This window comes from Nothoprocta perdicaria, unplaced genomic scaffold, assembly GCF_003342845.1.
Source record: "Nothoprocta perdicaria isolate Ctin4 unplaced genomic scaffold, notPer1 scaffold_88, whole genome shotgun sequence".
NCBI lineage: Eukaryota > Metazoa > Chordata > Aves > Tinamiformes > Tinamidae > Nothoprocta > Nothoprocta perdicaria.
The window spans coordinates 216,400-239,888 of NW_020456176.1; the positions used below are offsets into that span (position 1 = coordinate 216,400).

The 23,489-nt window shown below is 35.4% G+C and overlaps 1 protein-coding gene across 2 annotated transcripts in view; it reads right to left on the bottom strand.

Moving 5' to 3' along the window:
- Positions 1-23,489, bottom strand: part of SLIT2 (slit guidance ligand 2) — a 236,730-nt gene that overhangs the window by 65,224 nt on the left and 148,017 nt on the right. For both annotated transcript variants that reach the window (XM_026052373.1, XM_026052374.1), the window contains exons 7-9: positions 20,137-20,208; positions 17,250-17,413; positions 14,898-15,036 (exon numbers count right to left, since the gene is read on the bottom strand). In XM_026052373.1, the coding sequence (XP_025908158.1) occupies positions 14,898-15,036; positions 17,250-17,413; positions 20,137-20,208 (375 nt within the window). The remainder of the gene's footprint in view (positions 1-14,897; positions 15,037-17,249; positions 17,414-20,136; positions 20,209-23,489) is intronic.

The window sequence follows — 23,489 nt, forward strand, 5'->3', positions numbered from 1 at the left end:
TAAAGATTCTATATATTATGTTATAGCTATAACTTGGCTAAAGACCTTCTGCTGCCTTTGTTTTGTTCAAGTTAGGTTATTCATACAGTCAATATTCAAAATATCTTAAGACGGTCCATGCTCTGCCTTTGTAAAATTTATTCTTGACTGGCTTAAAAATGAGCCAAGAAAAGAAAAAAAATCCTCAAAAAAACACCTTCCCGACACACAGAGAATCTCACTTCAGCACAGCTGTTTCAGACAGAGTTCATATTTAAAATGTGTCCTTAACTAGGAAAATATCGTCACCTTGCTCCAGCTTTCAGGTATATTTTAAACACTGTGAGGACTCCCATGGCACAAAACTGTTAACTTTTTCCATAAACTGCACATTCTTTCGCGTGCTTTGTTCCCTCTGTCTGAGCCTTTTGAACTAACGAAACGCATTTTGCCCAGGATCGAGAGCAGTGACTAGGCTATAGAGGGACAAGGCTACTCTTCTTTGGTACATTTGTGTAGGTTCAGAAAGCAAACATCTGAATAGGTAAAAACTTAAAAAGTTAAAGGTCAACCATTTACACCCAAATCAAACATTTTTGGCTCTTGTACTCCACTTGTAGGAGAAACTCGATAAGCTTCATCAGAAAACAAAGACTATGCATGCATTTCCTTAATCTTCTAATCAACTAGTTGGGTCAAAGAGAGGGTAAAAGCTAAAAAAAATACTAACTTTCTACCCAAATAGCAAGGCAGGGGGAGGTAGGAAATAAAAAGGGCCCAGCCAGTAAGGGAACGGCAGCTACCCATCCATTCCTATTACACATGCTCTTTGGCAGCAACCAACTGCCTGACCACCAGGGATAGCTGGACCAGACATTCATCAGGTGTGTAGCTTTGAAAACCAGCCAAAAAATCCCTTGCACAGGGAAACATGTGCAAAGGACTGCCAGAAAGGGGAGGAAAGGGGACAGGAAAGGATTAGGCAACATTACAGAGGAAGACTTGCACTCCTGGAAAGATATATATAGGGGGGAAAAATGGGTATGAGAATATGGCAAAGGCAGATATTGCAGTGGCAAGGGTCCCGTGTGAGTCTGTCACAAGCCTCACTTATAGATGCCTTTTTTCAGCTCATGATGTTGAGATCCCTGAGCTTGTGCTGGAGGGCTCCAATTTGCTTCACCATAAGCATCTAACGGCCTCAGATAATTAGACATGATCTGGCATGCAACTTGAGAAGCACGAGGTCTAATGACACAGCAAGACACTTAAACTAAAAATATTTTCCAGTTTACTCTTAACAAATTAACAAATGTATTAATTCTGTAAGCTAAAGCAACTGGCGGGTTATAGATATATATATGTGTGTATATATAAAATTTCTTATGAGAAGGTGGAATAATGGATTTAATTTATTTATTCCTGTTCAATTCATGTATATATTCTACAGGTTCAAAACCTGAAAAAAGAAAGAAGAAAAAGACCTACACTATATTTCTGAAAGGTAATTTTCTAAATAATTAACTACAAGTTCACTAATAGATGTATAAAAACGAACTCCATGTCAACTTTACCTAACATTTCCTTTTATTGAAAAATTTACAGTCTCATAGGTAGAGTGTGTAGTACTGGGATAAATTTAAAAGCTCTTTCAGATACAGGATTTCTCATAGGTTTATTAAGTATGTCTTCTATTAACTTATGCCAAAGTGTACGCACTAAAGCACATCACATATTAGAAAATTAAATTAGTATAAGAAAGGAGAAATGAGATTAAATAAATATGGAAGAAAAATCTTCTATATCCTATTCTGTCAGTAAAGAAAGTAAATCAAATTCATGTCTGCAGGCTTTGTAATTCTCTAATCTTCTGCTTTATCTTCCTAGAATCAGCTAAATTTCTCAGAGTGCAAATTTGCATTCACCCGTCCATGAAAAATCTAATTAGATACATTCCCCGGTCACAAAGCAAAGATAGAGTAATATTTACAAGAAATTTGTATTCTTCTGATAAAATTCATAGTAATTAAAAACTCTCCTTATATTTAATGAAACATTTTAAATTTTGGAATAAGGCAGGTTGTAGTTATCTGTGGCTGAAAAAGATCAGCTATAATATGCTCACAATGACATGGCCAGAAGTGCCATTATATTACAGAGCAGCAAGTTAATATCAATATTTTTTCAGGGAACTTTTATTAAATTTTGTGCATAACATCTCATCTCCCCTAACATCTCCTTTCAAAATCATCCAAGAAGTCTTTTTTTTTTTTTTTTTAAATAAATGATCATCTGTGTATCATAAACAGGCCTTCATGGTTTCTTTCTCAAAAGCCACAGTCAATTTTAGTAGCATATTTAATAAGATAGGATAATGCAGGAAGACAGTTAAGTACATGCTTCATCAAAGCTTGTGCTGCCTGATCATACAAGAAGCACTCTGCCCACCACCACACAAACACTAATTAATGCTCTTAAAAGTATTAAGTCTCCTGTTCCTTTCAGCATTTCACTTCAAAGTTGTCCCACATCCATACCTATTTCTCTTCTAACATTGCCAAACTGGTTGAAATCTCTGTAACCTTTTTGAAGACTATTCCCTAACTTCTCCTATCTAGGAAGTGTACTGTATATATTTCTTTTTCTACAGTTCTTAGCCACTCACGACTGCAGATACCTCAACATACGGGCTCTCTGAGCAAAGTGGCGCAGCTCTGATTTCTAACTGGATCAAATTGGGTTCCCAGTGGTGGGAAGCTGGAGACTTCGTACCCGTCGCCTGGAGAGCCCAGTGACATGTAAATCACTTGACGCTTTCCAGGATGATACCACGCTCTACTCTAAGCCTGTAGCACACACTTACTGATTATTGCTTCCGCACTTACAGAGAGACCCTACATGCTTATCTATACTGACACTTCTCAACTAGCTTATTTTCTCCTTGTAAAAAGTCATTTCGATGAAAAAGACTTCTGCACCAAAAAAAAAAGAGGGTAAGACAGGAATGAGGAAGACCCAATCCTCTGCAGAAGCATTCTTATTTTGCACCATGCAGATGTTGCACAATGCACTAAGCTCGCTTGGTAGAGAAAGGTACAGATTTTACATGGCACAGACACCCCCAAAGGTATTAGGCAGGATTGCTAGGGGGTCAGCAGCAGATCAAAGATGGTATTTAGTAAAGATAAAATGAATCATATTCCTTAAGAAACTGTGATTTTAAATATCAAACAGTTAATTAACTATGCATTTTATTTTCAAAAAGCCTGGATATAACATCTTGATTAAGCTAATTTGGTCAAGTTAGCGGTTTCAGCATTTAATTGATCTAAATTCCTAATTTCAACATCTTCTCTTTTACAGAAAAGTCTGTACGAAGCTTCTCAAGAACCCCCAGAAGATTTTTTACTACAGAAAAGAGCTTAAGATGTGCAATGAGTCTGATCTATTGCACAGATGCTGATTATACATGGTAATAAAATTGACAGCTCTTCTTTGCATTTTCCCCATCTGCTTTTAAAGTAAATGGCAAAAACAGCTGTCAGAAAACAGAAAATAGATTTTAGTGATGGGTTTCAGTGCAGCTCCTGAATCTGAAGAACTGCAATACAAAGGCAACACATCACTCATCGTATATAACATATGCCATTTGGGTTGGTTTTTTTTTTTTTTTTTGGTTTGCTTGTTTGTTTTTAGAGTAAGGTAATGGTCTCCTTTTGCTACAAGGATCCTCAAGGCTATTACAAAGTTCCTGTTTTCTCTTTCTCAGCAGCAGCACCTCCAAAGCATTTCTGTCTACTGAATTTCTCTTTTAACTTCAGCTGCAAGAATGATCTGTAGAAATCTGTTCTGTAATCCATGTCTAACACTACAAAATATGAATCTTGAACTGCTACATTACTTGTGCTTTAGAATTCCCAGCTCTGATTTCATGTATTAATAAATCTGTTTGACAGCTTGCTAAATATTTGCATATATATATATATATATATAAAAAAAAAAAAAAAATCACTGTTAATGCTGCCCTATAGCTTGCCAAACTGTTAACAATCATGCTAATTGATTCATGCATTTCCTCTAGGGATTGGCTGCAAATGATAGAAGTCTCTTTAGCTTGCATTCCATTAAAAAAAAACAGCAAGAATTGTCGTTCCAAAACTACTGAACAATTCATTGCATTTACTCAAAAGCAAGTCCCAAATCTGCATTTGTTTAATTTTTTATACAGAAAAGATCAGCTCATGCTCTGACCTCTACAGCAATATTAATGATGAAAGACTTAATATTCCTTCATCTTTGCAGATTCAAGTTGTAGGCAAAATGGGGCACTTAAAGAATCTGATGCTTAGTACTATGGCAACTGTTGGGGTATGCTTTCACTGCAATTAGCCTAAGTTACCTGAAATTAAGTTAAAGTCTCTTTAATTAGCTTATATGAGCTAACAAAAGCTACTGGGACTCATCAGGATGTATCAACTTTACAAAAAATGGATGCAAAACCACTATACTTTTGGCTTGAGGCTGCTGAACTTTTTCCACTGAACACAAACACAAGCTCAGGAATCTCATTGTTTTTCAAGAGTCAGGCAGGAGTCCTTAAGATCTGCTAAGGCTACATGAACATATACCATACATTTATCACAAAAATGTAAATGAATTGTTTTAACTGAAAACACTCTTCACAAATGCTTGCCAGCCACTTATATGACCATGCTTTTAGTGACACTGCATAATGAAGACAGCACTTTGCTCATTGAACGTGAAACACAAAATAGTGAGAGCACTTATAGATGAATATCTATATATTATAGATGGATTATCTATAGTTTCTTTTTCAGTAAATTATTCCTTTTTAATTAAAACTCAAGAGTAACAATATCTCTGGAGTAGGCCACAGCTGTCAGAACTGTGACTTTTTTTTCTGGAAGAGCTAAATGGGCCTTCTCCAGCTTCCTTTCACACTGTATAATATATTCACTTACTCCACACTTCTACATACTTCTCTGTACTCTGAGTTATTCTCTTTCGTTTGACGGAGTACAGAGAGGTCCATGAAGACACCTTCCCCACTTCAACAGCCCATCAGAAACATGCACAATACTCCATGGTGGAACAGGAATCATTCTGCCTCTATTTACCCACAGTGTTTCTGGAAACTATCACTGGGGTTATTCCTCAATTTTCGACCAAAAAAAAGTTGCCCAAGGACCATAAAGCAGTTCCTTTAGACACCTGTCTTCAAGGCAGAGTAACCTACCAGAGCCTCAGTTCTAGCAAAACCAGCTAGCAAAACCAACTAGCAAACCCAGCTATTTTTGCACTAGTCAAATGAAATATATTCTAAGTTTTGCGTAGAAAACAATCACAGTTGCTGCGTGAAAGGTAACCGTAATTCAGTGAAATCTGGGTTGGCAAGTTAAACATTCTAAGGTGAAGAAGTCATATATGTCAGCAAATTCCTATGCCAAAAGTGTGTTTCGCATTTATTCAATATATTACCTAATAGGTGATACTTGTTCACATTTAATTATTCTGTGCATAACTTGAGATATAAAGATTTTATGAAAGTTCTACATTTCTGCTAAATGAGCAATATGCTTTTTCATATTGCATTGAGTAAAAATATTGCATTTACTGAAAGGCAATGACTGCTTGACAGTTGAAAAGTACTTAGAAAGGACCGGATTCACAGATTGATTCCATACTGATTCCACGGATGCTTTTGATAGACAATGCCCAACCATAAGCCCTTTCCAGTAAAATTATGATGTGGTATTACATTTACACGTATGCAAAGACTTATGAAATTCCCTCTACATTGCATGAACAAGCTCAGCTGGGTGTCAGGGCAGTCCTGAGCAGCCCAGCATTGTTTGTCCTGGCTCCTCACACTCTCTTGGACAATGGATGGACAAGGTATCATTGGCAGCATGGTACCAATGCTTGCAAAGTCAGAGTTCGGTGAGGGAGACAAGGGAGATGGCAGACCCAGGTAGAGGAAGTAAGGAGATACGAGCAAGTGACACAAGAACTGCCTGAAACATAAATGCCTTGCAAGTTAGGTGTGGTAGAACAAGGAACGGCTCCGTGTATATTGGTACTAAATCTGCAGGTTCACATCAGCTTTATGAACCAGATATTTTCATTTTATTTGAGCAAAAATGTTCTGGTCCTCCTCTGTAAGTGAAATGCTATTCCTGTGAATTCTTTGAAGCAAATACTTAGGGAAGGGAAAAGCATATAACCAATACATTTTTAAAACGTTTAAAAGTGATGTAATCTTACTTGATATAAGCTTCTGGATATAAAAATGCTGTAACTTTTAATGAAAACAGAAGGAAAAGCTGTAAATTTCACAGAAAATTGGAGTGCTTCCCCAATCCAGTTGTAAAAAAATTGAACATCAAGTCCAATGCATTACTAGAAATCAGTCTTGAAACCATAGTGCTAGACATCTACATCTAGGACTTTGACTCGATCCAATTTTGGGGAAGAGAAGAAGAGAAGCTTTATGAAAAAAAAAAAAAAAGTTATGTAAAAGAGAAGTAATCATATAGCTGGAAATACGTTTTATTTCAGGTAGATTCTCTAGCTTCCTACTGACTAAAGTTTGGAGTTCCTAAGCATGTGAATACTTTGCTATTCATTCTTTAACCATAGGAAGGCAAGCAGATATCACTTCTCTCACTTGTCAAGTGCATATATTGTGGTTATTGTACAAAGTTCTGATGTCAGAAACTGAAGAAATATTATGATGAATATGCAAGTTTTTAAGAGATCCACAATTATAATTAAAAGACTGAAAAACATTTTATGGTGAGATACTAAATAGGTTCATCTATTTAGCCCTGAAGCATGGGAAGCCTAATATAAGTTTTTGGCATACATAGATGTGGCAATACAGGATTATTCAATCTACTAAAAATCTTCAAAATACACAATTAAACAGAATAAATGACTTTTGTATGTAACTATGCATAGAAATTAACTTATCAAACATTTGCAGAACTTCACTGGCTATGTAAGACCTCTGTCATATTTTTTTAAGAGGTAGGATAGGGCAGGCTAACAGACTCTGCTGATGATTACTAAAAACATTGTTTTTACTTGAAATAGAAAGCTGAAATAAATGTAAACATTAGAAAATAATGGCCTTCATTGATATAATGTCTCTTAACTTACTGTATCCCCCTCATTCAGAGTTCACTCCCATTCCTTCCAAGCTGTGAGCGGACAAGATTTGCTCTTGTTTCTATCAGGGTAGATAGCTGAATCACAACTTTAGTTGCCAAAAATAGACAGACAAAACCACCTCTTGCCCTATGTTTTACTTTTCCTGTTATATGATGACATGAAAAGTCCTCAATAAATGAGCCTAAATATTTCCCAAGTGACTTTCCTCTATAAAGAGTCACTCTCAGAAGCATATTACTATCCATTTTTGCATCTCAATGCAAGAGTCGCTCTACTCAATAACCATTTATTGCTCAGGCTTTGCTATAGGGCTTTTGTTAAGGATGAATTTTAGAAGAAAACAGAAATGGTAAAACTGTATAGATGCCAAACTGAGCTTGGAAAAGATACATACCTAGAGCTCATAGTCTCACATAAGATTGTGAATTTACAAAAAGCAGTTCCGCAGTGTATGGAGTGATTGGGCCACTCTTCACCCTAACTTTATTAAACTGTATTTGCCAAGTTCAGCTCTCTCAGACCTTGTTACTGAGAGTCCTTCCCACTCCTTTCCTTTCCTTTCCTTTTTTTTTATTTTCTTTCTCCCTTAACATAATATGAATATGGCCAAAAGAACCAATCTCAAGAATTTTCAATCCTGCTTAATATCACAAGGCTCAAAATGAGGTAACTGAATGTTGATCATAATACACACAAAATTTAGCTGATAGACATATGCAAAAAAAAAAAAAAAAAAGAAAAAAGAAAAACAACATAGTATGTGACACTGAATGAGATGAAAGATTGAAAATATGAAAAATTCCGTGAAAAACTGGAAAGATGAGGCAAGATGGATGGGACAAATTAGGAGACTGCCATGGCAAATATAACTAGAACAGTTTACATTTTTGTTATTCACTTATTACAAAGCTCCATTAGAAAGAGCTTTGTCTTGAAGGCGATAGTAACTATGATTTCAGTACACTATGTAAGGAAGGCGAACTGTTAAAACTGCTGAGTCCTGGATGCTTTTTCATTCCATGTATTATGTGTGCCTCTCTTGCCCCTCATAAAGAGTAAAATACTAAAATATTATATAATTTACAAATTATATAAAATGCTTAGTTGACAGTGGAAACTCAGCAGTCAACCTCTCCTCCAACAAACCTTCCTCCTTGTAAAAATATGTAATATGTAAGTAAACTAAATATATAAGTATACTACAGAAGAGATAAAATCAATTAAACTCTTCCTTTAATTACTTAAAAGGTTTCCATACAAACAAAAAAAAAAATCAGTTTTGCTTAATCTGGTTGCTCAAATAATCATTTACACAAAGCTGTGGCTGTCAGATCAGGTCATTCTTTTCTGATCAAAGTACCAACCTCACAAACATTTAATGGAAATGTATGGGTTTTTTTCTTTTATTCGCAGCATTACAGTAAGGACAGAGGTTTTAGAACTGCTTTGCTTGGTAGTTCAAGCCACAGGAGAAAATCAGAATGTAAGAAGACCATTTTCATATGATAGTCCAGCTCATTAATGGATTTTTGGCTTCTTTCTGAAATAAGAGCCTGTCACTTCATAACACTGTGAAGGCAGGTATCAGTAAATTTGATCGAATCACTTCTGGGTTGCTGTTCTCATAATCTAAGGATTTCTATTCAAGCAGGGCCAAAACGTCCCTATTCTAAGGAAATCAGAATTATTCCTACAGATTACTGGAAAGATTTTTAGAAAACAAGAAATTACTAATGCAAAAAGAAATGTGCAAGGGAGGCTGTCATACAGATTAATAAACACTAAAGATAGCTATTAGAAAGGCTTTACCTTTTCAAATGGGTTAAATAGTTTAGAACCTAAGCTATCCTTTAAAATTTTCTGAAAATGTCAGAAGTTAAACTCTTAACAAATTAAAATCAATGCACATTGTGACATTTCTAGTATTTATTCTTTGCTTATATTTTGCTTAAGTCAGAGAGAAAAGGCTTAAGTAAAATATTTTAACAAAAGCCTGGAGAATACTAATCTATAATTTTCTTTAGTAATATATATTATTTCACACGATACACAGAAATATTAAGATTGGAGATTTGAGAAATTTTTTAAAACGAGAGTTCTCAAACTGTTTCCCCCAGGTCATTCATAGTACGAAAGTTTTACATACAGACCAGAAAGATGTAATTTAATTTGTTTTTCCTCCACAGAATTAATAGTTCAATTGAAACTAGGGGGAACATTTGTGCTGAACTGGTTACTTTTTTTTTTTTTTTTTTAATATATATGAAATGGGAAATAATTTTACTCAAATAACATCACATTAAGTGGACTGACTCTAAAAAGAAAACCTTAGGGAGACTTCTTTTTTGAATCTGTGAGTTTATTTAGATGATAAAGGATTAACTTTGCAGTAACAGAGAAGGATTAATTTTGCAGTAGGATCTAACTGGTAGAGATACAACTGTACTATGCCAGTAAAAGATAAGAATTACATTTACTAAGATCTTGAATACTTCATTTTGCTCTAAGCTTTATCATACCAAAAGGGAAAAAGAAGGGGCCACCAAAGACTTTAACCTCCTTCCATTTTGCACTCACAGCTACTTGGAGATAAGCAGTACCATTACTGAAGGCATCAGCATACATCAAGAGGCACTTGGAAGACAACACACTGCCCTAAAATTGACTCAGCTTGATGAGATCAGCTTCTTTTAGTCCCCTGACCTCTGTATCAATCGGGCAGTCACCTTGAGCAGTGCAGCAAACCCCAGCACCAGAGAATCTACCTACACCAAGCTGTCAGCAACCGATCCTTCTCCCTCTACTATCACTGACGTGAAACGTGTCTTTGTTCCTAAACCACTTTGGGAACCATTTGTAAAACCATTTCCTTTTACTTTCCCCAAAAAGCACTGATATCCTAATTATATAGAAATCAAAATTGCCAGTTTCAAGCCTTAAGTAAATAAAGGTTTTAAGCACATTTTGTAGACAGCAGGTTAGCTTGTCACATCCTGAGAAAAAAACATAGATAGGTCGACATTAAGTCTATCAGTTCAAGCCTAAAGCACAATAAAATAGAAGGATCAAGAAGAGTAATATTATTACTATTTGCTGCTTGGATTTTATGCAATATTGCTTCAGATGGCTCAACAAGGTAATGAATGCAAAGTATTTTGGTGCAGCAGCACATCAATGCTTTATCTGCTGGAAGCCTGTGTCAGGCAAAGAGGAAGAAATGGACATTTCACAAGGTCTTGAAGAGCTGAAAGATGTCAGGCTTCCCACTGAGAGAAAGCACAGAAGAAATGGGTGAAGTACATGGAAAAATAAAAAAAAAACAAAAACCCAGGAACATGTATCTTGAGGGCAACCTTTACCAGAAGATAAAATGACTGGATTATGAACCTCCTTCAAAAACTAAATAAGGATTTTGTTCCTGTTAGAGAGTATCCTTTTGCACACAGAACAAGTAAATGTGGAAAAATAAAATCTCACAAAAATTAGCTGTCAAGTTTTAAGCAAATCCATAAAGAAGGTATGAACTTTCTTTAACCTGAGCCTCAAAGGAAAAGGCTATTCGCAGGAGATACAAGGCAGAAGAGACAAAAGATAGGAAAACACCTCCAGAGGTGTTAATGGACCATCAAGTTGGCTGCAGTATGGCATGAAGACACTGACAGTACTGAGCACTGGACTCTGAAAAAACACACTGATAAATATTAACAATTGTAGAACAGAGAAACTTGTACAAACTAAGAGAATTAAAAAAATAATATTTCAAAAGTTCCTGTCAATGAAGTATGTTAGAAAACCAGATGACAACATTCAATTGAAAATCCAGAAGTCATCTGACATATATGAAAAAATACTGAAAAAAAAGTCAAGAACATCTGGTATATGTAAAATAAAAGTACGATGCCAATTTTCCTACGGCGTGAACTAGAATCTTGTGATGGTGATATCATAAAATCACTAAGTAAATAATAATTTGTCTGCTTCAGACTAAGTTCCTTCAGAAAACAACAAGGATTCAGCTCAGCTCTCTTTCTGTCTCTCCTTGAGAATGGGGGAGCTCTTGCCAAAGTGTGTGCTTAAATGGTGAGGGAGATAATGAAGCTATGTGCGTGGGAGCTCTATAATGGAGGTGGAAATACAACGCTCATTACACCCTTCCGTCTCACATTCTGCAGCTCCTAAGTGCTCTCATGCTGCTGTGACAGCATGGTCCCATATCTTCAAATGATTACTGACAGTTGCCATTTTGGCATACAGACAACAGCTTCATATAAAGAGTAAGTGAAAAGCAGATAATTTTACAGAACACAGTCATTTTGATATAATCAAAGTGTTAAGAACTGCTGTAAAAAAGTCGCTAAGCACCCCTTCATGAATGAAAGTTTTGAACCTTTTTATTGGATGACAACCTTAATATAGGAATGTCAGCTGTACAGGTGATCAAAGTTCTTCATGGAGGAGCTTAAAAATAGCATAGGACTGGATTCAGTATTAAGAAATGTAAAACAATATATATGTGAATGGAATAGTAGGACTACGTCTGTAAGTAATTTCTCATTTTTGAAGAAACAGTAATAGCTTAAAAAAAAATCTTGGATTCTTCATGGACAGTTCATTGGAAAACATGGTGCAGTGCATATTGGCAGTTAAGGAAAGCAAGTGAGAATTAGGGTGTGTAAGGCAAATGAAAGAAAATCAAAATTCCTTTGTACAAACTCATGGTTCACTGTCATCTGGAATATTGTATTCAACTCTGGTCATTCCAGGTCGAAAAAATTAAAAATGTAGAAAACAGAATTCAGAGACAAGGGAGGAGATTGATTAAGAAACAGAAGACTTTGGCACTGAAAAATGTTGAGCGGGCTTGGAATATTTAGTTTAGAGAAGGGACAAATGCAAAATAGAAGGTGACAGAATAAATTACTAACCTTAATGCATTTTCCCTCCCACTACAAAGACAAAGGAAAATTAATGAAATTTAAAAAGACTATATTTAAAACTGGAATCACATCTTTTGAACCCACCCATAAATTTATTAGCTTAAAGTAACATCAAGTTTACGAACATAAAATGGTCTAAAGCCGATCAGACATTTCAAAGCAAAACCTTTTTCTGAAACCTTTCCTTTGGGGGAGGGAGGAAACTCTTAACAAGTTGGAAGCAAGGCAAATACTTGTCTTCTTGGTATTTTACTTCAGATATCACCTCCTTGCTGCTTCCAAAACATTCACCAGGGACAACTCATCCGGCCACTGGCCAGGGTGGTCTATTGATTGGATCCAGGCTTGGTCTAGTATTATTGGTAAACCCGTCTTTTACTTTCCTTTTACATTCTCCAACCTCTTTTCTCTCTTTCTCTCTCTCTCTTTCTCTTTCGATGCTAAGATGGCAGATATACTCTTCACCTTTAATAACAATACAGGAGCCATCATTAATTATTTTCTAAAATAAAGCAACTCGTGGAGTAAGTATAAAACTCTCCCCACGCAACAATTGAAACAATCGTATTTGCCAAATTCTCACCTCCTCTTCAATCTGTTGGCAATCAAGCAGCAAAGATATGTCATTCTTATCAAATATTCACAAAATCCTCTATTCTGACTTTTCCACTGAGCTTATTTCTCCCTTTCAGAGCCTTTCATGTCTCTTTCTTCTAAACATTTCTCTCCTTACTTTTTCAATACTTTTCTTGCCATCAAGACATTCACTGCTCTATATCTAAAGTAGTTCTGAAAACTTGGCTTTATAATATCCTAACCTTTCTTGCACCGATTTCAAACAAATGTTTGTTTATATGGAGTTACTGTGTGACTGTTATTTAACTATGCAAAGTACTGTGATTTGCTTATTTTTAAAAGCAGCACTTATGGGCTAGCTACAGTTTACACATAGAATACATATACTTCATACTATATTATTACATATACTATATACATTCATATGCACACACATACATGCATATATTTTTATTTTTATGGAATACAGAGCTTGGAATGTGAAAAGATTTCGCTAGGAATTGAACATTGCCTAGCCTAGCAGGAAATATTCAGCCACGGTTAGCAATCTGTTAAGTGTTTAGCCAAATGCTGGCGTAGTTCTTATATAATACTTGTGTTTACTCTGCAGGCCAATAAATAGCTGAAAATCATGGCAGTCTATACTTAAAACACACTAGTATTCCTAAAGTAGGAAGTACAGTGAATACTTCAGGGAAAGACAGGATGAAGTACTTTTCCAACTTTTAGAAGTTCTTAAGGCGGTGTGCGGCGAGACAGAAATAAGAGCAGAAAGAGCTCAAAAAATGGTTATCAGCTACAAAAGAAGCTGTCACACTTCCTCAAGAAAAGAGCGTCATCCTGAAGATGTAAGGAGTACACTGATACTGAGTTCCTGTCTCAATTCTGAGGGTTTGGTAATCTACAACATTTCAGAAAAAGAGAGAGAAAAGTCCCAGACCAGGCTTTTCCTTCCTTGCTTTCCTTTTGCTGTCTTTCATCTAGCACTTTTATAAACAGCATGAGTGTGGAATTTACTTTAAATTCTGTAAATCTCTGTGCAGGCTTAGAAGCTGGTGATGGCAGAGTCGGGCTGCCAGTGCCTGCAATCAGCAGTCTTTGCTAGCTGCATGGCAGCAGAAACTTGAGAAAGGCTCCCTCCTTCTTTCTGGTAATTGTTTCCTCCTCTATGCACACAGGTGTACACCTGCAAATAAAATAAACCAGCACTCCACTCATTAAATAATGAAAACAGTCTGTGCAATCTTCTCAGACACTCCGCATGGAGTTCCTGCAGTAGTGCCTTCATTTTCAAGTGGAGGGTTCGCTTCTGAGAAAGGTGAAAGGCAGAAGCCTCCCTACTATACAGTGGAATGTCAGAATCAGTGATCAGGTAGGGTCATCCAGGTCACAGTCTTAAACCAATAATAATGAACTGAAAAATTTATGATTATTATTTAGATGCCAAGAAGAAAACACAGTAGTTCCAATCCTGCAAAGTTCAAAATCACAGGTCAGAAGTCAGAAAGTCATGACACTGCATCAAAAGCATAAGAGTATAGCCTGCTTTTTAAAATATCACTGTGGAGATTTTTTTTCAAATTTTCAAAATGATTGTCAGGTATAGCAAATACATGAATGTCCCATATACGTTTTGTTCTTATCACTTCTCCTGCCCAGCAGTGTCTTATAGCATCTACCAGGATGCTCAAAAGCTTTTCCTTTTCCAATTTTTCTCTTCTTCTTCCTCCATTAATTGACTTCTATCTATCTATTCTATAATGACATATTGACTCTTTATCCTTCTTATCAGGGTGGCTCATATGTCCTGCTCCATCAGGTATTATTCCTACTATTCCCTACTGAATTCCTAGCTTCCCTTCTAAAACACTGCCTCTCCTACTCCAGAGGGGAAAAAAAAAAAAAAAAAAAAAAAAGATGCTCCGACAGGAGAAAGATGCTCATGTTTCTGAGTTTCTGCAGGTGCTGGCAAGGTCTCTTGCTCTCCATGGAGAGCTATGGACTGTGGTTAGTACATACAAAATAAACTCATAAGAGAATATAGAAGTCTTCATGAATATTTCACATACCTTCATACTCCTGCCTTTGAATTTATATTTGAAAATGCTCAACCTAGATAATTCATTGACTTATAAGCATTCCTATGAACACATGGAAAAGTTTCTTTCTACAAGTTCATTGGAAAAAAAATTAAAAAGGCAGATAACGCACATTTCAGTGATGGTTTCTGGAAGATTTGTTGGGATTTCAGTAAGACCTTTCCCACGACAATCCACAATGTTGTTGCTACAAGTGCATGCAGTAGGGCAATGCAAAACACTACAAGAGGGAGCCATGAAAGACTGATGACCTGGAGAGAAAAGAAAAAAAAAATCATTTAAAAAAAGCATTTCTCCTAAACTTGCACAATAGTGTCAAACAGTAGTCCAGCTTATTTCAAAAGTGAAACATCATTTTTTATACTTCTGTTGAAAATTGGAAGGAATAACGTTTTAGTCGATGAGCTCCTGTGAATTGTATTAATTAAAATACCCTAACAATAGCAACATGTTGACACAATAATGAGAGGGGAAAGAAAAATGCTCATCTACTTGGTAGGCCTTTCATCACCTCTCAGCTTCCTTAGCAACTCATGTTTAAAATAATTTTGTTAATGAAGAGTATTTGGGAAAATGTGCTCAAAGTACAGGTTATTTTTTTTTTAGGTACATTTTCTCTATTTTGTGGTTTAAAAAATCTATTATTGATTTATTTAGTTTTCAGAATTCCCTGTAAGTATTAAAAATGATTGTCCACACAAATGAATGAACTTTGCCACAAACACAGAAACTCTGTTTTTGCAAGTTATGTTCTGGACCACAAATATTTCCTGTCCCCCAGTGCATCTATCGCTTACAGGCAATTTTGAAATCATGACCTTTCTGTCAAACCACATACAAATAAACAGAAGGTTGACTTCACAGATCATATTTTCACATTTCTCTGTCAGCTTAACAGATTCCTCCCTCCCACAATTCGCTGGTCAGATTAATTCAGGTGGCTAATTTACACAACTAACACATTATTTTCGTCATGTTCTTATGTCTTATCTTCAAGACAGCATTTATAATCACATTCAAATTTACTAATTTCACATTTAGAAAGGTATGAAATCCTCTTTCTTTTTCATTAAGAAAAGCTAGAGACAAAATTGCAGTTGTTAGGAAGTGATTTTTTGACTCTGAAATCATAACTTGATTCTAAGGTCTCTTTTACAAGGCTTAATATCATATTTTAGCATAGAAAGGGTGTACTGCTGATATAAATAAGATCATTTCCGATTTCTGGCTGTTGCTGTTCCTATTTACAACTTGAAGTAACATTTGATCAAGTTTTAAAATTACTCAATTGAAAAAATATTCTTTTGTGATAGTAGTTTGTAACATAATAATTTGGTATCACACTCATGTATACATTAAAACGGTACAAATAGCTGCCAAACTAATAATGCATATTATTCTAGTTATTCTAACAATAAGAAAATATTCAGCTTGCTATTATTAAACAAAAATAGAGCGACAGAATAAAATAGGGATAAAACTTGGTTGTTCTCCCCCTTCAAAATCACTATTGCAATGCCAGTTTATAGATCTGTTACTGACAATTGGCCTAGACAAAGGTATATGACATTATCTTTCTAGAAACTCTTTTAAGTTTGTGTAAAGGCAGAATCAATGGTAAAAATGGATGTTATTGTTAACATGTCAGTGCTTTAAAGTCTGATGTTTAAAACTGTTAAATAAGGACAGAACATTGTGCTCTGCATAAAACTGAATGAACATATCTCTGCATCTGTGAACAATTTTGGCACATTCAAGACAGTTTTTGTAGATATGTAAAAATCAAAAGTGGAAACAAATAGCCTTATTCTAGTATTTTGGAACGTTTTTCAGGAAACTTGAAAAAGCAGTCAGTGTATAGAATATTTTCAATGCGAGACTAAAATTATTTAAATAAGAAAGATAACTTGCCTTCTTCCTCATCTAGAAGGTATGAATAAAGGAAAAAAATGAATAGAGAAAATGTGATTAGTAACGGACTGTTAGTCATTTCATTATTTCACACCAGAAAAAAAAAACAAACAGATGCACTAAAACATACCAGTAACATTTAGAAAGTGATTTGGGAATCTGGATTAGTATTATTTAAACTGCTAAAAAAAGCAAAAGAACAACAGCAGCAGCAAACAGCCTGCAGAGTTTAAAAAGCAGACCTGCTTATTGCAAAAGGCCTTGAGGTCTTAATCAGTAAGCCTTTTATTCATTTTTTGCTATCACTTCCCTATGATTGTACACATAGAAGCCTGTGTATTCTGTGTGAATGAATCATTTACACAGAATTTCCAAGAACAAAAGCGTCCCACACAAGAGACGAATGCCAATAAATAATTTCTTTTATAAATAATTAGCCCCTCAATTTTATGCAGGCTAGAAGCCTGTTGAGACCACAGCCCCCAGCAATCCACGCTGGGCGGCTCTGCGTGTGTTTTCGCCCCGGAGTTGGCAGGACAGCTCGTTCCCTTACCGCTGCAGACAAACTCCCGTTTCTGAACCTCGGCTACGTTGTGTCCACGGAGGTGGGACGGCCCCATGCACTGGGTGTAGAGCCCCACGCGGGGCCGCTGTCGCAGCCAGTCCGAGAGCCAGGCCAGGTGGCAGTCGCAGTAGAGGTTGTTGGAGTGGAGTCGGCTGGATGGGGAGAAACATGGCAGTGCAGTGAAATTGGGAAGAACAAACACAAAATCAACCAACCCCATGCCCTTGAGCAACAAAGTATGAAGATTTACTAATAAAAAGTTGTTGAAGAGGAAACAATTTTGCACAACTTTCACTGAAAAGCTTAAAATTTAAATGCTAATGTATGAAGCTGCAACAGCAGTCAGAAGACCTTCTATTTGTGATCTAATTAAAGAAAGAAAGCCTAATTAATAAAATAACTTATCTATATTTTTTCTCCTGCCTGCAATAAAATATATACAAGAGTTTGAAAGCCACAGTGGAATTATTTAGTCCAGATCTGTACAAGCAGTGAATAAGACAAAAATGTCAAAAGTAAATTGCCCTACTGTGATAAAATACTGTCAGAAGAAAAAAAAAAGTTAATAAAAGATTTGGTTTCCAATTAGACATATCTGTAAGTCTGGCCATTATTAATCTCTATAGAAACAGCCTGCAAAAACCCTTTAACAGGTCATATTCATTTTCTGCTGAACAAGACAGTGTAATAACTCAATATAAAACACCTTCTTTCACATCCCTTTGCTGATTTCCTCCCTCTTTGTTTAATCATAGAAAGGGAGATTAGCTGCTTTTGGCTCCTAGGGACCTACATTCTAAGCAATGCTTGAAATTAAAAGAACAAATGGCAGCAAGCAATGAAATTAAGCAAGTCACCTCTCTCTTGGCAACGACCAATGCAAAACCATGGCTCCTTGCCAAGTGGCAAAAAGCACTTTGCCATTGACAAAATATGAGACAAATGTATTCGCTAAATTAGGTGAATTACTTTTCTCTGGCTCTTACATTTTCTCAAACTATAGAAAAGGACATCCACAGTTATAAATCAAATCCTTACTCAGATTCATCCCTAACAGAGTAATGTCATTTTGGTCCATTTTAGCTAATATGTTCAATCCTAACTAAATAACTGGAAAGTAAATGCCAGAAAATCAGAACTCAGACAAGAAGCCCAATTAATCTATAAATAAACTCTAAAGAAACATGAAATGTGTAATGAACCGACATAGGCAAGTCATTTTAATTATTTAATATTAAAAAAATTCACTTGTATATTAAAGCCAATGGATTTTCCTTTACTGATTCTTATGTGGATGTTTTGCAAAAATAGCTTATTCAGTACAATCTGTGTCCAGCTGTAGGCAAGAACACCATTGCAACTCAGAACTAATGCTACTGAACTCAGTAGAGACATACAAGCATATTCTGGCTACAAATGGGATGTTACAGAGTTGTATGGCCATACAGCCATGTAACAGCCCATTTTCTTTTCTAAACAAATATGAAAAAAATATGAATATATATATAAAAAAAACCCCAAAACTTACTACATGATTCACTATTATTTTTGTTCAAATAAGCTGTATTTGGAAGTTTGAAAGAACAACAGACAGATAGTCATGCTTTCAGGTAACAGACCTGAAAGAATGGAATGAAATTCCATTTTTAAAGAACAAACGAGGCCACCAAAAGCCAATAACCAACACAATATAAAAAATACTGTATTTGTTTAGTACTACTGCAAAATCAACAGAACTACTCACCTGTTTGCAACTTCTTCGGTTAAGAACTGAATGTTAACTGAGGTGAATAACCCTGCTGCTCTCAAAATGGTTGTGTAACCCCACACACATAAAAGAAAATGGACAGGTTTGTTCTAAAGTTAGTTCTTTAACAATAAGAGCTATTCTGAGAGAAGCTCCATTCTTTCTGATTCCCTCTCCACTGGAAATCCTATTTGAAACAGATTCTCAAGGCTAGACCTTGAAATAATCTGGCTGTGTTAACTCACACAATACACACTCCTCCTTAGCCCTGCATAAACACACCAAAGAAGGAAAACAAAATAACCCAAAACTGTATCACTTGCATGCTCACACACACACAAACACACACTGTTTGCTTTAGTAGCCTGAAGAGTACATCTGTGAAAGTCATAACCTCTAAAAATGGGGACCTTATTGTAAATGCTGACACAACCTTAATTATAATAGCTCTACCGGATGATGCTATAATTTTATGTTACAAAGAATGTTGGAGAGCCAGTTTAGTTTAATTAGGTCTGCTAGCAGTACAGTAATAAAAGCATAAAGATTTCCCATTTATCACATCTGACAGCCAATCAAAGATTCTTCCATGTTCCTAAATGAAATGTGACCCATTCAATAGCTCAAAGTAAAACAAATTTTTGACTTTCAAAAAACATCTCTTTTTTTTTTTTTTTTTATTCCCTTTGCAGCTCTAACATACAAAGGAGAGGCCTCTCCTCTCTCCCCCTTCTCTCTTCCTCCATCTCTTTTGTCAGAATAATGTAGCTGTATGGAAAACCGAGCTGGGAAAAATCACAAAAACCTCTCTGTAGACCTCATCATCCCACAACCTGAAACCAGACAGAAAAGGATGCAACTGTGTTTTCATCTCCTGAACCCTGCTTATTAGCTTTAGGGTCACTGCATTTTTTGAGAGGTTTAATGTTTCAGAATTATCTGCCATATACCGTACAGGGATTTCACAACCACATGCCACTGACCTAAGCACATTTTTTAACTGAGCTTATGCTTTCCCTGCCCTTATACATATTTAGAGGCCACTGGCAAGACTTGGTAGTGAAGAAAAGTTGTGATGAACACACTGAACTGATGACAGTGATAGCTCGATTCAGTGGGTCTACTTACAAAGTTCTGAGTTTGGGCATATGATTGAAACTTGCCACGGATAGTCGAGTGATGTTGTTATTGTTGAGAGTGCTGCAAAATCAAGAAGAAACATATTAACACGCTATACTTATTTTTTTTCCATGTTTACTATTAAAAAAAAAAGGAAAGAAAAATCACAGCTACTAAAGAACACAGTGGAATGCTTTTTAGGATGGCTCTCAGGAAAAAGCCCATGCTATGGGATCTACTTTGGCTCCAAACTCGATCTGTAAAAGCATTTATGGTTTGACTACACCATTGACAAGACAGAGTAACGTGAGTTCCCAGTGACCTGTGACTCAGAAGGACCCATTAGAAGCAGTTACAGGGAGTTTCTACAGGTAGGAAGAGCGTCTATGGTACAGAAGCTAATCCTGACGAACAGAATAGCTAAGTGATCCAGAGCTCCATAAATAAGTGGAGTCCCTCTTCTCTACAATGGAAGGTGTCAGGAATCCTAACACTGTAGCAAAGTATTAACTTAAATGTTAGGCAATGTCCTAGAACCTCAGTCAGGAAGCAGGAACCAATCTTAAGTCAATCCATCGTTGTGTAGCAAGGAACTACCATACACAGTGAATGCTACTTTAAAGATCATGAAACTTTATGAATGATTCTACAGTTAATTACTATCTTTAGGCTACATATAAAATGCAAACAAGCTTGACCTGCGAACAAGGAAACGAGTGACATAATTTACAGTTTTGAGTTAGAGATTACTCATGAGAACAGGACAGAAAATGTTCTCTAGGGTTTTAACACATAAACTTAATATAAAATAAAATCCTAGTGAGAAAATCTTTGTCTCTTTTGAAGAAAGCATTTTACTTCATTTAAGTGCAATTTGTGCTCAATGAATCTTTGAAACTTTATCTCTGAAAAAATCTTTAAGTACGCTGTGATCCTGAAACACAAGAAGGCAAATTCACAGCACCCTGAGTAGAATCGGGCTTTATACCTCCACGTTAACTAGGCAGTTAATCACTGGTGCAATGTGCTGCATTCCACCTTTGTGTGCTTACTCCTTCCAAGTCCTATATGTTTTCTTCATTGTGCATAAGCCACCTTCTCATATGCTCTCAGGGCATACATAAAAAAGAGGAGAATAATCAAAAGCAAATGAGGAAAAAAAAAAAAAAAGATGGCTAGAGTCATGCCCTCTTTAAAAACAGAATAAAAAATGAAACAATAAAAATGGCTAAGTGGATAAATCCACAAAAACTGTCTTGGAGAATAAATGACAATCTGTAATCTTTGTAGGATTCTCTTACAAAGTCCAAATGGAAAACAACAATGTCCATAGTTATTCCTGCATGACTCCTTACGAACTTTTAAAATCATATCTTTCCAATAAAGGGAAGATAAATCAGTACATATTTACATCACTCAGCTATTTAAACAATAGATATCTGCAAAAAAATTTAATTTCAATTGCAGGTATCTTCCCTCGTTTTGCCTGTATTCCTACATACACATGTATTCCTACTTTCACACATAATTTCTTTTTATTTTTGAGAGAGCACAGAAAACCATCAGAAGTAGTTATGAGAGCTATGTAGTTGATTCAACATAACTATGTTTATCTGATGATCAAAACACTTTTTTTGGAGTAGAGATTTGCAATCAACAAAAACAAATTCAAACAGATACATACTATTGTGAAGAGTATGAAAACTGAAAGACTTTTTTTAATTTTTCAGAAGCTTTTTTTTTTTTTTTAATATGTCACCACTACGTATTTTCCCAATATAGTTCGATGTCTCTTAAAAAAAAGAAAAAAAGCAAAGGGGGAAAAAAAATAATTACAGAAAATGACTAAAGAATTTGCAAGTAGGAAGTATTATACCTGTAATTGCTTTTCTCTTTAAAAATTATCTGTATTTTTTTAATATCTTTAATACTAATAGCCTCTATGATTCTGCAATGATTTCCCCAATACATGACCTGTTATTTTCATAAACACTTCAAAATATGACTGGTGGTTAACCAGCTTTACTAAAGATTGGAAAGCTTTATGTTATGCTTATATTTGAAGGAAGGTACGCTTTACAAACTTATATAGTTTAAATCTTAATGAAAAATATGCAGTCTTATAAACTACTCAGTGCATAGAAATTAAATTATGGTCTGATCTACGTATCTTTAATATATATTTGAAAAGAAGCTTTAGCTACATATTTTTACATATTGTTCAAAATACCCATCTCATTTTTTTTTCATCTAAACCACTGCTTATCACACAACAGAAAATGAACATCCAATTACATGTTTGAATAACACAAATAGGTATATTCACACACAAAATCCTACCTACCACCTTCCCAAAATACTATTAGTTTTACAACCCTATTTTTCTTTTGTATTAATTGACGACATGGACTTCAGTTGGCAATGGTGTGCTTTTTAGAGCACTAAAAATCACAGGCAATATCAAATGCTAAATATCAAAAGATATTTGATTTTTTTTTTTTTTTTTTTTTGCACATTTAATACTGGTGCCTGGAAAGGCAGCTTGTATTAAAAACATATTAACCAGATTAAGCCATCACTGGAGAGGTTATTCTGTCAAATATGTGAGTTCCAAAGACAAAAATCTCACAGAACATCAGTTCTCCTGACAGATAAACAACACTTCATAAATGCAACCATTAGACTTAATATTGAACCTGCAGTACATTTTTACATGGTTTATACCAAGAAGTTAATGCACTGCTTGCTATTTCTGTGTTTATAATAAAAAAAAAAGGAAAAAAAAAAACACACAAATTTAGCTGTCAGATCCATTCAGTCTTAAATGAGAACAACTACTGCTTAATAATAAAAACTGTTCTCTCTAGTAGCTCATATATTCTTACATTCTTGGACACAGACATTAGAAAAGGTTTTTTTCTTCGATAGCTAAACAAAAAGAAAAAGAAAAAAAAGAAAAAGAAAAAGAAAAAGAAAAAGAAAAAGAAAAAGAAAAAGAAAAAGAAAAAGAAAAAGAAAAAGAAAAAGAAAAAGAAAAAGAAAAAGAAAAAGAAAAAGAAAAAGAAAAAGAAAAAGAAAAAGAAAAAGAAAAAGAAAAAGAAAAAGAAAAAGAAGAAAATCTTCCTCCCACATATCAAGGTGTGATTTACCAAGAGTGAATCAAAGTAACAGTGAAGGCTCACGGACCCACGCTGCCAAGGCTTCCCTCACCATAAAAAGCACAGAGAGAATGTGACATTTTGACTGACAGAGGAAATATTTCAGGAATGTGAGCTGTGTCTCCAAGCCTTAACGGAGGCACTTGGCTCATTACAGTGACTATTTTCAGGTCAGGGGTCACTGATGATAATTTTGTTACCTTT